The sequence below is a fragment of the Anomaloglossus baeobatrachus genome, chromosome 12 (genome assembly GCF_048569485.1).
Source record: "Anomaloglossus baeobatrachus isolate aAnoBae1 chromosome 12, aAnoBae1.hap1, whole genome shotgun sequence".
In the NCBI taxonomy this organism is placed as follows: domain Eukaryota; kingdom Metazoa; phylum Chordata; class Amphibia; order Anura; family Aromobatidae; genus Anomaloglossus; species Anomaloglossus baeobatrachus.
The window spans coordinates 20,970,655-20,986,796 of record NC_134364.1 but is presented as its reverse complement, the minus strand read 5'-3'; the positions used below and the strand labels follow the sequence as shown (position 1 = coordinate 20,986,796).

The following is a 16,142-nucleotide window of genomic DNA, read 5'->3' as shown; positions in this document are numbered from 1 at the left end:
CCGGCTGCTCATTATTCCATCACATTTTCCCTGCTTCCCCCGCCCACCGGCGCCTATGATTGGTTGCAGTGAAACACGCCCCCCCTGAGTGACAGGTGTCTCACTGCACCCAATCACAGCAGCCGGTGGGCGTGTCACTATGGCGCATAGAAATAAATAAATAAATAATTAAAAAAAACGGCGTGCGGTCCCCCCCAATTTCAATGCCAGCCAGATAAAGCCATACGGCTGAAGGCTGGTATTCTCAGGATGGGGAGCTCCACGTTATGGGGAGCCCCCCAGCCTAACAATATCAGTCAGCAGCCGCCCAGAATGGCCGCATCCATTATATGCGACAGTTCTGGGACTGTACCCGGCTCTTCCTGATTTGCCCTGGTGCGTTGGCAAATCAGGGTAATAAGGAGTTATTGGCAGCCCATAGCTGCCACTAAATCCTAGATTAATCATGTCAGGCGTCTCCCCGAGATACCTTCCATGATTAATCTGTAAGTTACAGTAAATAAACACACACTTGAAAAAATCCTTTATTAGAAATAAAAAACACTAACAAATTCCCTCGTTCTCCCATTTAATAAGCCCGACAAAGCCCTCCATGTCCAGCGTAATCCAGGATGGTCCAGCGTCGCTTCCAGCTCTGCTGCATGGAGGTGACCGGAGCAGCAGCAGACACCGCCGCTCCTGTCAGCTCCACACAGCAAATGAAGACAGCCGCGCGATCAGCTGATGATGTCACTGAGGTTACCCGCGGCCACCGCTGAATCTAGCGGTGGCCGCGAGTAACCTCAGTGACAGCTCATCTGATCGCGCGGCTCACCTCATTTGGTGGCTCTGGCAGCTGAAAACATTGATTTCCCCTCTCGCTGCTGCCGCCGCTGATAGTCACGTCCTCCACATCATCTCCCCTGTGCGTGCAAGCTGGGGACAGCGGTACTTTGGGGAACACGTGGAGGACGGGACTATCAGCGGCGGCGGCAGCGAGAGGGGTCCATCATCTCCCCTGTGCGTGCATGCTGCGGACAGCGGTACTTCGGGGAACACGTGGAGGACGGGACTATCAGCGGCAGTGAAAGGGGGATGGACATTGGCAGCTGAAAACATTGATTTTTCCCCTCTCGCTGCCGCCACTGCAGATAGTCCCGTCCTCCACGTGTTCCCCGAAGTACCGTGTCCCCAGCGTGCACGCACAGGGGAGATGATGGACCCCTCTCGCTGCCGCCGCCGCTGATAGTCTCGTCCTCCACATCATCTCCCCTGTGCGTGCACGCTGGGGACAGTGGTACTTCGGGGAACACGTGGAGGACGGGACTATCAGTGGAAATTTTGGAAATATACTTACCAATTCAATCAGCTTCCTTACATTAATCTGCATACGTTGATACCAGGTCATGTCTTCTGCTGCACTCCAAAGTACTGCTCCTACACTATTTAGCATGGAACAATGGGGTTTCCACTTGCCTGACCTCACTTCCTGACAAATCACCTGCGTTTTTGGTACCAAAAACGCAGGTAAAACGCAGGCAAAACGCACCACTTTTGATAGCATGCATTTTTCCTGCGTTTTTGATGCCCTCATTAATTTCAATGGGTGACAAATGTTGACAAAAACGCAGGAAGAATGAACATGCTGCATTTTTTTTGTCACAAACTTTTGATAAAAAAAACGCTGACAAATAAACTGCAATGTGCACATGACAAATCTGACTTCTCATAGACTTTGCTGGGAAGTGTCAGAAAGTTCTGCTGACAAAACTGCAGCCAAAAAAGCAGCAAAAAAGCAGCAAAAAAAGCAGCATGCGCATGTAGCCTATAGGTAGCTTTCCTGCTGGATTAATCTCCCTTTTCGACACAGCAGGAGCTCGCCTTCCTCCCAGCTGCTAATCATCAGTATGGTGCTTATATACCCCTTCCTTCCTTGGACTGATGCTGGTGATATTCTTCAGTTTATTCAAGCCCTGGGTGCAAGCAGGTGGCTTGTACTCCTCTGTGGTATCATATAGCTTTGCTGAATTTCTACCTAAGTCATCTGTAGATAAGTAGTTCATGCATTTTCCCCCTGTGTGTCCTTGTGTCATCTATAGTGGTTAGTGGGGTTGACAAAGAGCTCCCCTCATCCGTTCCCTATTTAGGGCAAAGCACTAGAGATACATAGGGTCAGGTATCCAGCTCAGCGCTAGGGTGGTGAAGGACCCCAGAGACCAGTAGTAGTTTGGTCAGGGGTCATAATCTTCCCTTTCCGCAGACACAGGGTTTCGCTTCCCTTCCCTTTCGCCGTACGCTTGGTACTTCCCCGTACCTAGTGTGACACATGGGCCGCAATGCAAAATCTGTAACAGACCCCACAAGTGATGTGCGATTTATAATAGTGGTGCCCTCTTTCTGTTGCCACTGCTACAAATACACATCTAATGGGTGCCCTTTGTGTATCTCATAGAGGATTGCCAAAAGTGATATAATAACTAACAATCAGTTCAGTTTGTAATGCAAAATGTTTTCATTCACTAACAGAAAGCAGAGATCTTGTAGTTATATGAGAGTGAATTAGTATGCATATCATACACCAGCTGATATCTCAGCCGTTTCTTACTGTTTTCTACAGGTCTACACCTATGTCACAGGGAGGATGGAGCAATTTTTTAAGGATCCACTGACCTTTGACCCCGACAGATTCAGCCGTGACTCCCCAAAGTGAGTAATCAGTGCACTGCATAAAACAATTGGTCATAGTTATGTGGCGCCCTGGACTAGCCAGGTCGTCACAGGTACTGCAACAACACACCCCACACCCCGGTTAGGCACATCAATCAGACACAAATCCTTGTTGCCTCCCTCCAGGGACTGATGTCCACACCAGGTTGGGTGGAGCCAGGCGGTTGGCCCCACCCACTGAGGAGTTCACAGTCCTGGAGGCGGGAAAGGAAGGCAGTTGAGTAAGGGAGGTCAAAGAGTGAGGAGTAAAGTGGTAGTAGAGGAGCAGACTGACCGTGTCCGGGTACGTGGCCTGGGCACCGAGAGCAAGGTTGGCAGACGGTGGTGGCCATCTGCAGGAGAGACAGATCGACGCGGAACCGTAGGGCCGGGGCTGGGCGGTGGCCCGCCGGTACCGAACCGGGGAGCGAAGTGAAGACAGCACAAACCGGCAGGGCCTGCGGACCCTGACCAGGCTTGGAGTCGCCGTTCAACAGGTCAAATCCGTTAGTGACCGGAACCCCAGGGGTTTCCAAACAGCCAAGACCCGATTGAAGGCAACCGTCCAAACAGCGAAAGGGAAATACAGCTACCACCACAGCTAGAGTTCCCAGGGCCAGAGCCTGCGGGCAAAAGGGCTCCTCCGGCATATATCCACGCTGGGGAGCGGGTTATCGGTGGGAAGCCATCGGGACCGAAGTTACACAAAAGGTGCAGGGACAGGCAGCCACCACCAACCGTCCGGGAGAAACCACAGCAGCCGGCTGCGGGACCCGTCCATCCAGCCGTTTGTTTTACCAGAGACTCTGCATCCGTTCTTGGCTGAGTGAGTACCACCGTGCCATCTGGCACCGCGCTGCCCCTGCGACCCTGCACCTCGCCAACCGTGCCTTCCCGCCTCACCTCACCGGGCCCCGGGACCACCAACTCCTACCCACTAAGGGGGAAACAACATCCCAGCTGCTCCCTGCCATCGCTCCCGGGATCCCCGTCACCAGCAGCGGTGGTGCCCCAACCTCACCACAAACCGTGGGTGGCGTCACGGACCAAATCCCCAAACCAAACTACTCCCCTTTCACTCACGGGCGAGGAGCGCCGCTCGAGTCCCCGGATCCGGCCCACCGCTCGAGCCACCGAGCAGCAGCAGCAGCGCCGGACCCGAGCGTGGTGAGCGCAGCGCCCTCCCCACCCGCGACACTTATAGAGGGGACTCTGCTGCAGGTTGTGCGTTGGATCCAACAAGCTTCAAATTTATCTCAAGATTTGATTGTCCACTGCAAAAATTGGGATTCAATAGCACTTAAAGGGATTGTCCACTCAAAGCAAAGTTGATGCATATGACTTATGCGGGCGTCACACGGTACGATATATCGGGCGATATGTCATCGGGGTCACGTCGCTAGTGACACACATCCTGCATCGTCTGATATATCGTAGTGTGTGACAGCGGTGAACGAGCAGAAATACTCACCTTCTTGTTCATCGTTGACACGTAGCTCACTTTCAAAAAAATCGTCCGTCAGGTTGTTCATCGTTCCTGAGGCAGCACACATCGCTCCGTGTGACACCCCGGGAACGATGAACACAGCTTACCTGTGTCCCGCCGGCAATGCGGAAGGAGTTGGGCGGGATGTTTACGTCCCGCTCATCTCCGCCCCTCCGCTTCTATTGGCCGGCCGCTGTGTGACGTCGCTGTGATGCCGAACGTCCCTCCCCCTTCAGGAAGTGTATGTTCGCTGCCCACAGCGAGGTCGTCCGGGAGGTAAGTACGTGTGACAGGGGGTTAACGACTTTGTGTGCCACGGGCAACTAATTGCCCGTGATGCACAAACGACGGGGGGCGGGTACGATCGCTTGTGCAATCGCACGATAGATCGTCCCGTGTGACGCCCGCATTAGTAGAGCAAGTAGTCTCTCACTGAGAGGGCTGTGGAGGACCAAACTTTGGTCACTCATTGACTTCAAAGAACGGTGTAATACTATATTTCTCCTGCAGGGGGAGAAGGATAAAGCAGCCAGACCTCCGGCTAACAGCTCACAATCAGGGGATCTGTTTAAGGCCGGTTTCACACATCCGGCTTTTTGCCGTTTTGCCGGATGCGGCGCTCTCCCGTACAGTTGATACAGTACAGTGACAGCGCAACAAGCGCCGGTCACATGCTGTCATGTGACCGGCGCATGTGACCCGGAAGTTACAGCGCTATCACTGTACTGTATTAACTGTACGGGAGAGCGCCGCATCCGGCAAAACGGCAAAAAGCCGGATGTGTGAAACCGGCCTTAGGAAAGCGGGTTTACTTAAGTGGACTTCCCCTTTAAGCCATGATATATACTGTATGTCATGTAGAAAATGTTTTAAGTCCCTTTATTTTCCTCCCCACAGACCGTACTTCACCTATTTCCCGTTCTCCCTTGGACCGCGCTCTTGTATAGGACAAGTGTTTGCACAGGTACACAGATTTTTTTTATTTTCGGTACTATTCTTCATTCTCAACCTATTCATTTCGGGGAAATTGTGGCTGCAAAATGTAAACAAAAATGATCCATTCACTCGCAGCAAGCAGAGATCTGAAGAATCGAAGAACAAAGTATTAGAAAGTTGTAGAAAAGGTCGAAAAAAAAAATTGAAAAAATAAAAACATTCTTTTTTTTTTCATTGCAGATGGAGGCGAAAGTGGTGATGGCGAAACTTCTGCAGAGATTCGACTTCCGGCTGGTGGAGGGGCAGTCGTTTAAGATCCAGGATACAGGAACGTTGCGTCCCATGGATGGTACGAGGTGTCGTCTCAGAGTCAGAGAGAAGCAGTAAAGCCCAGCAGAAAAGTGTGTTTGGATTTTTTTTTGTGTGCACCAAAATTACAGATTTCCCAAATTCTAAATATTCGTCCAACATCATTCAGTGTTCTGCTCCGATTCTCTATATTCTGCCAATTGAACGGTCTGCGGGGGAGGGGCTTACAAAGAGATTATTTTGTGCCATGCTCCACCCATTCCGGCAGAGTAGTGGCCACTGGGCTTTATGTTCCCCCCTCCCTGCAGGGCCTGTATTAGAGCATGTGGGGTCTGTGGCTCTGTCCTATACACCTGGCATAGAGGAGCCGGCACGAGCCCTGACCCAAAATATCAGTTTTTCATGGAGTGTCCCTTTTTATATTTTATGTTGTACCTTTTTACTATTTATTTTAATTTTTCATTTTATGATTTGCCAGGTCAGTGCATTTCTGTCCTCCTTGGGTTAGGTCTTGTAGAAATCTCCACTGCGGCCAGAAGCTATTCTGCCGCTAATTGCGAGGTGATGGAGTAATACTTTCCCTAACAATTACAGAGCATTATTTGTCCAGGCTTTGATGTTTCACTCCAATGAGCAGGCTGCATTAACCCTTCCTCATCCGCAGAGGTACCATCCGCTGTACCAATCTTTGCTGGACTTGGAGTCTAACTGGACCGTCTGACCTCCTATAAGTATGCATGGTCATTCATTTATTTCAGGGGGAAGGGAAGACCAGCAGGTGCCAGACATTTCACTCTAGGTTGGGCAGAGAATTGAGCATAGCTGGGGTAAAGTATGGGGTTTAAACAATAATTTATGGTTTATACAGTCATCATTAGAAGCTCATGTCATATAGATTTCTACATATACAGCCACCACTAGGGAGAGCTCACCAAATACAGATTTATGCAGCCACTAATAGGGAGAGCTCACTACATACAGATTTATGCAGCCACTAATAGGGAGAGCTCACTACATACAGATTTATACATTAACAGCCACCACTAGAGGGAGCTCACTACATACAGATTTATACAGTCACCACTAGGGGGAGCTCACTACATACAGATTTATACAGCCACCACTAGGGGAAGCTCACTACATACAGATTTATACAGTCACCACTAGGGGGAGCTCACTACATACAGATTTATAGAGCTACCACTAGGGGGAGCTCACTACATACAGATTTATACAGCCACCACTAGGGGGAGCTCACTACATACAGATTTATAGAGCTACCACTAGGGGGAGCTCACTACATACAGATTTATACAGCCACCACTAGAGGGAGCTCACTACATACAGATTTATACAGCCACCACTAGGGGGAGCTCACTACATACAGATTTATACAGCCACCACTAGAGGGAGCTCACTACATACAGATTTATACAGCCACCACTAGGGGGAGCTCACTACATACAGATTTATACAGCCACCACTAGAGGGAGCTCACTACATACAGATTTATGCAGCCACCACTAGAGGGAGATCACTACATACAGATTTATACAGCCACCACTAGAGGGAGCTCACTACATACAGATTTATACAGCCACCACTAGAGGGAGCTCACTACATACAGATTTATACAGCCACCACTAGGGGGAGCTCACTACCTAAATCAACAGTGAAGCTGGACTGGTACCTGCTTGACAAAGTTGGCAACCCACTATATTAGATGTGGCCTTCTCAGGGCAGACTTTCAGTCCGTTATTTCCCACTTTGCTGAATACTCTGTGCTGCTGCCAATGGCTGCTCATCGTTACCAATCTGAGACCTCACAGTTGTCCCTATTACCTGCTGATATAATAGATGTATACAAAGAAAAAGACTGATGGCACATAATACCTTTGGAATGTGAACATATGCCGACTGAACTTAGCAAAAAAAAGGAGTAGCATTCTGTATTGCTAAGATATGTGAAACAATGAATATGGGAATATAGACACGCATCACTGCTATGAAAAACATGTAAAAATTGAGATAAAAAATTGGCCAGTTTTATGTGAGTCCAACAGCAAGGCAACCTCATTTTTTTTGGGTACCTGCCTACTCTGGTGCCTCTCTTTGGGTTAAAAAAACCCTACAATATATGGGCGGACAGGAACCTGCAAATGGAGACTTAAAATCGCCTGAGGCTGAAGAGGAGGAGTGCTCAATTAGAAGGCATTATCCTGTAATTTAAAGACTGATGGTACATCCTTTCTAATGTGAATAGGTGCAAACTTTACATGAAACATAGTAACAAAAAGGAGACAGTTGCACTCTGCAGTGCTAAGACATGTGGACCAATGAATATAGGAATATAGACATAATTAAGGCTGCTTTCACACATCCGTTTTTTGCCGTCAGGCACAATCTAGCGAAATGCGGATAAAACGGGTCCGGTGCCGGATCCGTTTTATTCCCCATTTATTTGTATTAGTGCCGGATGGCCTTGCGTTGCATGCGGCGTCTGCCGGATTTGGCGAAATTTCTTCATCCAGCTGCCAGAAAGGACGCAGCATGCAACTTTTTTGTCTCCGGCAAACGGCGCGTTTTTTGTCTCTGGCATGTTGTATAATGGAAGCCTATGGGCGCCGGATCCGTCGTCATCCGGCATATGACGGAATCAAATGAGGGATCCGTTTTTTTTAACTGAGCATGCTCAGTATCACAAGGGATCCGTGAAAAAACGGAAGGAACGCATGGAAAAAAGAGATGCGATGAATCTGTTTTTTCGCCGGATCCGTTTCATCAGTTTTTTTGCCGGATCATGCCTGACGAAGAAAAACGGATGTGTGAAACCAGCCTAAGGTGGGATGTGCCATCAGTCTTTTTCTCAGATTTCAGGGTCATGCCTTCTGATTGAGCTCCTGTTCTTCAGCCTCAGGCGATTTTAATTCTCCATTTGCAGTTTCCTATCAGCCCATAAATTGTAGGTTTTTTTTAACCCAAAGAGAGGGATTAGTTTGATAGGCACCCAACAAAAATGAGGTCGCCTTGCCGATGGATGTTGGGCTCACGTAAAACTGGCCTTTTTTGTGTGCTAAGCATCTAAATTTTTACATGTTTTTCATAGCAGTAATGCATGTCTATATTCCCATATTCATTGTTCCACATATCTTAGCACTACAGAGTGCAACTGTCTCCTTTTTGTTGTTATACTAGATGTATATAGTCACCAGGAGGAGGTCCCCGCATACACAGTGGATACCGATAACAGCAAATAAAATAGTTTGTCCTGTCAACATTTACTTGTGAGACTCAGGTGACAAATGCACAAACCGAGCATCACGTGTACCAGGGCTATAAATACAGTGGGTGCCGCCCAGGGCATTAGTGCACCCCCAAAATAGCACCAGTGCACTTAATCTACTCAGCATGATCTGCTCATAGACAGTATTTCATGCTCACGAGATGACTTTATAGAAAATATGTCATATGTATATAAAAATTAATACTGCCATAGTTTTCAAATATAAACTGCCATATAGTGAGTGCACAATTATAGCATTCAATATCCAAATAAAACTATTATTCTTTCCATGGAATGAGTAAATATTGTCCCATACAATGCCTACAACTACTCCAGCCCAAATAATACCGCCATATAGATCAGTGCTGAGACATAACAGTGTGCTTGTGATTTACACCCATGCAGGTCTCTATTATTGGTCTCACATCTCAGTGGGCACAGAACACACGAACAGTGGGGCACATGGAAAGTTTGTGGCCCTCTAAAATCTTAAAACTGGCCCTGACATTTCTGCAATTTAGCATCTACATTTACAGCACACAAAACAATCTCCCTTTGGGTTTTACTAAACCATAAATGAGTCTAAGGAATATCGGTATGTTGCTGTGCACTATATGTGAGTATTACAGCCCAGCTTTACATGCATTCTGCATTTGATCAGACACCTCCAGTTAAAACAATGGGATTATAGAGGTCGGATGTATATTTCAGTTTTTACAAAAACGTCATATTGAAAGACGTAGAAATAATTATACTCAAAATATTAGCCACCAGGTGGCGCTGGCCGGTCATACAACATAAGCAGTACACCAGGGTTACCAAAAAGCAGTAAAAGGGCGACCAAAAACAGACCTGGTCCCCGTGAGCGGTTTGTACAGAGAAATGGAAGAATGTGTTCACTACCTGAATATGTTGGAAGTCCAAATGGCGGTCTACAATCTGCCTTCTACTGACAGTCGCAGGTGTCAGAGGAAGCGATCTCAGTACATGGTGACACGCCGTCCTGCTGATATGTGTACACTGGGATAATTTTCACATCAATTACCTGGGGCTTCTCACAACCCTCTCCTGGACGACAGTGGCGTTGGCTAATTTTTTGGCATTGCACCGCATATGAACTGATACTTTACTCATTGTTTTTTCTTGACACCCCAACTAGTCAACTCCAAACAGCCCGTACCCCGTCCCATTTGGTGGTGTGTGTTCCCGTAGAGTATGAACAGCTCAGCCGCTGTTTGATGTGATTCACTGGTCTGTATCAGATAATATCGACCCTGTGATGTATCCGTCACCATTTACTTCACTGTCTAATGGAATCAGGGGATTGTGCGCCAGCCCCGGGATCTGCGCTCTGGCCTCATGCTGGGGATAATGGAGAAGCCTTCTACTCTCTTCTGAGTCTTAAGATACCGTCACACTTAGCGACGCTCCAGCGATCCCACCAGCGATCTGACCTGGCTGGGATCGCTGGAGCGTCGCTCCATGGTCGCTGGTGAGCTGTCAATCAGGCAGATCTCCACAGCGATCAGAGATCAGCCACCAGCGACCCGTGTAACGACGCTGCGCTTGGTAACCATAGTACACATCGGGTTACTAAGCAAAACGCTTTGCTTATAGTTACCCGATGTGTACCTTGGCTACGTGTGTAGGGAGCAGGGAGCCGGCTTCTAGAAGCTGCGGACGCTGGTAACCAATGTAAATATCGGGTAACCAAGCAAAGTGCTTTGCTTGGTTACCCGATGTGTACCTTGGCTACCAGCATCCGCAGATGCCGGCTCCCTGCACATTCAGATCGTTGCTCTCTCGCTGTCAAAAACAGCGATGTGTGCTTCACAGTGGGAGAGCAATGACCAAAAAATGGTCCAGGACATTCAGCAATGACCGGCGACCTCACAGCAGGGGCCAGGTCGTTGCTGGATGTCACACACAGCGACATCACTACCAAGATCGCTGTTGTGTCACAAAAACCGTGACTCAGCAGCGATGTTGCTAGAGATGTCGCTTAGTGAGACGTGGCCTTTGGAAATGTATCCCCCTTGTGGATACTGCTCCTTATTGAACGTCGGACACGCCAGGGACATAGCAGGGATGCTCAAGTGAGAGAGGAGAGAGAGATAGAGAGAGAGATAGAGAGAGAGAGAGGGGGAGAGAGAGGGAGAGGGAGACTGTGAAAACCGGATCCGGCGCCCATTGAAATACATTACAGCTACTGCCACAATGTACAGGATCCGGTGACATGCAGTTTTTGAACAGAGGTGAAAAACGCAACATGTTGAGTTTTTGATAAAAGATAAAAAACTGCAACTCACCGGATCCTGACACTACCGCACGCAAACGCATGTTGCCGCAAGTCCATTGACATTGCATTGAGCAGACAACGGATCCGGTAAAGGCCGCTTTACACGCTGCAACATCGCTAAAGCGATCTCGTTGGGGTCACGGAATTTGTGACGCACATCCGGTCGCTTTAGCGAGGTCGTTGCGTGTGACACCTATTAGCGATTTTGAATTGTCGCAAAAACGTGCAAAATCGCTAATCGGTGACATCCCCCCCTTATTCCCAATTATCGTTGCTGCTGCAGGTACGATGTTGTTCGTCGTTCCTTCAGCAGCACACATCGCTATGTGTGACACCGCAGGAACGAGGAACCTCACCTTACCTGCGTCCACCGGAAAAGGAGGAAGGAAGGAGGTGGGCGGGATGTTACGCTCATCTCCGCCCCTCCTCTGCTATTGGGCGGCTGCTTAGTTGCTGTGATGCCGAACGAACCACCCCCTTAGAAAGGAGGCGGTTTGCCGTTCACAGCGACGTCGCTAGGCAGGTAAGTATGTGTGAAGGGTCCGCGCAATTTTGTGCGCCACGGGCAGCGATTTGCCCGTGATGCACAAACGATGGGGGCGGGTACGCACGCTATCGATCTCGCTAGTAAGATCGCAGCATGTAAAGCAGCCTTAACATGCGTTTTGCGTTTTTTGCCGACCGGCAGAAAAACGCTGATGTGAAACCAGCCTTAGTGGATGCAGTTTCTCCTAGTACAAACCCTGTATTAGGACATCATAATGGATTATGTCTTTCACTCCTCCTCTGCGTTGCCCGGTACGTTCCCACCATCAGTATTATGTTCTGGATGTTCCGTGTTTTCACTGCACCCAAAACTCTGTGTTTTACAGTAAAAGCAAACTGTACAGGATTAGTCGAAATCTCATGTCCACTTCGCTTATTTTTATGGTGCGTACACTGATTTGCGGTGTTTTTCTGTCCGCAGCATGTCAATTTCTTGTGCTGGAACGCTCAGTTTTCAGTGCAGATTTTCACATAGACTTGCATTAGATTAGAAGAATCTGCAGGTAAATGACACACATGCGTTTTTGGTGCATTTCTGCCTCCATAAATGCACCAAAAACGCATGTATCTGCACCAACTTATGTAAATACCAGGACATTTCAAAAACAAAACAGCTTTATTTAAAGGATGACACGCCAGAGACAAAAGATTCAGTGTAAAAATGAGATAAAACTGCAGCGTCAAAAACACACACAAAAACATGATTAAAAAACGCAATACGAAACAGCGCCACCCTTGTCACAGGTTGTGTCCGATATTGCAGCTCAGCCTCTTTTTACATATATCGAATTGTGCTACAATATCAAACAGAATCCAAGGACAGATTTCTTGATTTTTCTTGCAAGAATGTTTTTCTAACCCTGGACAACCACCTATATAACTCATTTCCACTGTACCGCCTCCTACACACCATTATATAGCTATACAATAACCCCAGATCTGTTTTCACTGACTATACAGCGGTAAGTGCATCATACAAATAATTAATCCTCTAGATACACATTTATATGTTTACACATTTTATACATTTCTATTAATCAATTTTATATTGCAGCTTGTGAGCAGGACCCTCACTCCTGTATCTGATGACCTATGTGTTAAGCCTGCTTTACATGTTGCAATTTCGCATACGATTTCGTATGCGATTTGCAACGCCCCCATCGTATGTGTGGCACGTTCAATTTGTTGAATGCGCCGTACATACGATTAACCCCCGTCACACGTACTTACCCGTGCATACGACCTCGATGTGGGCGGCGAACGTCCACTTCCTGGAGTGGGAGGGACGTCCGGCGTCACAGCGACGTGACGCGGCAGCCGGCCAATAGATGCGGAGGGGCGGAGCTGAGCGGGATGTAAACATCCCGCCCACCTCCTTCCTTCCGCATTGTGGGCCGGGAGCCGCAGGACGTAGGTAAGATCTGTTCATCGTTCCCGGGGTGTCACACACTGCGATGTGTACTACCCCGGGTACGATGAACAATCTAACGTGCAATTCTAGAGACAGGTACGATGTGTATACGATGAACGTTTTAACGTTCAATCGCAATCGCACGTACCTGTCACACACTGCAATGTACCTTACGATGCCGGATGTGCGTCACTTACGACGTGACCCCGCCGACACATTGTAAGATACATTGCAGCGTGTAAAGCGGGCTTTACTCTATAATGTCTTTATTGCTTGTATATGTCCACGCTTAATTGTAAAGTGCTATGGAAAATGTTGGCGCAATAGAAATAAAATTATTATTATGTCAGTTTTCCTATTGGCCAGCACATGGCAAAACTGAATATTAGTGATTTCAGCATTTATTTATTTACTGATTTTACATCTTGGATTACTGTGTCTCCCGGCTCTTGATGGAAAGTATGTTGCAATTATGTTTCCCTTCTTTTCTGAAATATACAAACCAGTTCAGAAATCACAACGTAAACTTTTAAATATGATGCAAGTCTGACATGAAGAGTAGAAACAGTAAGTGAAAAATATTTATTGGGGGGTGAAAATATTTGCAAGGTCTTGCGTAATATTTTAAAGTTTATCTACCAAGATCTATTATTGTTAAGGTACCATCACACATAACGAGATCGCTAGTGAGATTGCAGCTGAGTCACGGTTTCTGTGACGTAGTAGTGATCCCATTAGCGATCTCGTTATGTGTGACATCTACCAGTGATCAGGCCCCTGCTGTGAGATCTCTAGTCGTTGCAGAATGGTCCAGGTCAATTTCTTCAAAGGCGATGTCCTGCTGGGCAGGACCCATCGCTGTGTTTGACACTGTGTGACAGGGTCACAGTGACTGCAGAGATCGTTATACAGGTCGCTACTGCAACCTGTATTGTTCCTGCATCGCTGGTAAGGTCTGAATGTGTGACATCTCACCAGTGACCTCCCAGCGTCTAAGGGTACCTTCACACTTTAGCGATGCAGCAGCGATCCCACCAGCGATCTGACCTGGTCAGGATCGCTGCTGCATCGCTACATGGTCGCTGGTGAGCTGTCAAACAGGCAGATCTCACAAGCGACCAGTGACCAGCCCACAGCCAGAAGCGACGTGCAAGCGACGCTGCGCTTGCACGGAGCCGGCGTCTGGAAGCTGCGGACACTGGTAACTAAGGTAAACATCGGGTATGGTTACCCGATGTTTACCTTAGTTACCAGCGCACACCGCTTAGCTTAGCGTGTGCAGGGAGCAGGAGCCGGCACTGGCAGCGTGAGAGCTGCGGGAGGCTGGTAACGAAGGTAAATATCGGGTAACCACCTTGGTTACCCGATGTTTACCTTGGTTACAGCTTACCGCAGGCTGTCAGACGCCGGCTCCTGCTCCCTGCACATTCAGGATTTTTGCTCTCTCGCTGTCACACACAGCGATGTGTGCTTATCAGCGGGAGAGCAACAATAAAAAAACGAACCAGCACTGTGTGTAACGAGCAGCGATCTCACAGCAGGGGCCAGATCGCTGCTCAGTGTCACACACAGCGAGATCGCTAATGAGGTCACAAAAACCGTGACTCAGCAGCGATCTCAGTAGTGATCTCGCTGTGTGTGAAGTACCCCTTACCTGCGATCCCTATCAGGTCGCATCGTTTTCGGGATCGCTGGTCAGTCGTTGTGTGTGACTGGGCCTTTAGGCTGTGTCCGCACTTTGCGTTTTTACCTGTGTTTCTGCAGCGTTTTGAACTGCAGCGTTTTCATGCCAAAATGCATGCTTTTTGATTTTCCAGCAAAGTCTCTGGGAAAAGTGGATTTCTTGTGCGCACTTTGCAGTTCAAAACGCTGCTTTAAATTTGCATAATTTTGGGCAAAAACTCTGCGTTCAAAGAAGCAGCATGTCAATTGTATTTGCCATTTGGGCTGCGTTTTGGTAACATTGAAGTCAATGAGAAGTTGTAAAAAGCAAGAAACATCAAAATTCCAGCGTTTTACCTGCTTTTTGGCTGCAGAAAACATGCGTTTATGACATCAAAATAATGGAATGATATGTCCCTTTACACACACACATAGTCTGACCATTAAATTAATGAAAAATATAAATTTTTTGGAATTATAGCGATAAATAGTATAAAACCGCTATAATTATAATAAATATAACTATTTTTGTTATGATTTAAATAATTAGATATTTTTCATTTTTTTTCCCCTTTTTTCATAGTGTTTGTATGTCAAAACTTTATTTAGTAGTGTCTTTGTAATCAAAACGCATCTGACTTTAAGCAATGGAAACGCAGGTTAAAAGCGTTATGAACGCGGCTAAAACGCGGTAAAAACGCACGCGTATTTACCGCGATTTTGTGGGCAAAAGCAACTTTGGCAAAAGCAATTTCTGCCAGAGGATGCGTTTAGAACTGCAACTAGGACGACGCAAAGTGCGGACACAGCCTTAGCGTTCACTATACAGTGTGTCCACCCATATCCTGTCCACCGCCATTAACTTGAGAACGGCGGCAGCTATAGGCATAGAAGTGGTGTCTAGGTATAGTAAAGCATATGTGCTATGCAGTGAAACCACCTATAGCGCCACCTGGTGGAAAACAACGGAGTTAGCATTTTTATCTAAAAAACGGAACAAGATAGGCCGGGTACACATATTCGGCTTTTCGCCGGTTTGACGGATGCGGCGCACGCCAGTACAGTATGATACAGTACAGTGGCAGCGCCGCAATTTCCAGGTCACATGCTCCGGTCACATGACAGCATGTGAGCAGTGCTTGCTGTGCTACCAGTGTACTGTATACACTGTACTGGCGTGCGCCGCATCCGTCAAACTGGCGAAAAGCCGGATATGTGAACTCGGCCATAGAAAAAAAAGGTGAATTGCAAAGTTGTAGGGCATCATCAATTCAACACGAATTTCTCCTGCTGTTGTACAAATGGAACAGACAAAAGGTAGAAATGATCGGCAATTAGCAAGGTGGCCCCTATAAAGGACTGTTTCTGCAGGTGGTGACCAGGCCACAGACCATTTTTTGGTTCTCATCGTTCTTGGCTGTTGTTTCAGTCACTTTTGCATTTTGTCATTGCTCTCACCCCTAGACGTAGCATGATGTGGTGTCTACAACCCACAGAAGTTGCTCAAGTAGAGCAGCTCATCCAG

At 47.6% G+C, this 16,142-nt stretch overlaps 1 protein-coding gene across 3 annotated transcripts in view; it reads left to right on the top strand.

Moving 5' to 3' along the window:
• The window catches only part of LOC142258296 (cholesterol 24-hydroxylase-like), a 50,147-nt gene extending 34,005 nt beyond the window's left edge, over window positions 1-16,142 (top strand). For 2 of the 3 annotated variants that reach the window (XM_075330834.1, XM_075330835.1), the window contains exons 14-16: window positions 2,597-2,685; window positions 5,069-5,135; window positions 5,348-6,570. In XM_075330834.1, coding sequence (XP_075186949.1) covers window positions 2,597-2,685; window positions 5,069-5,135; window positions 5,348-5,494 — 303 coding nt within the window. In that variant the 3' untranslated portion in view covers window positions 5,495-6,570. Of the gene's footprint in view, window positions 1-2,596; window positions 2,686-5,068; window positions 5,136-5,347; window positions 6,571-16,081 lie in introns of those variants that run through there. The other variant, XM_075330836.1, reaches the window with a different exon arrangement.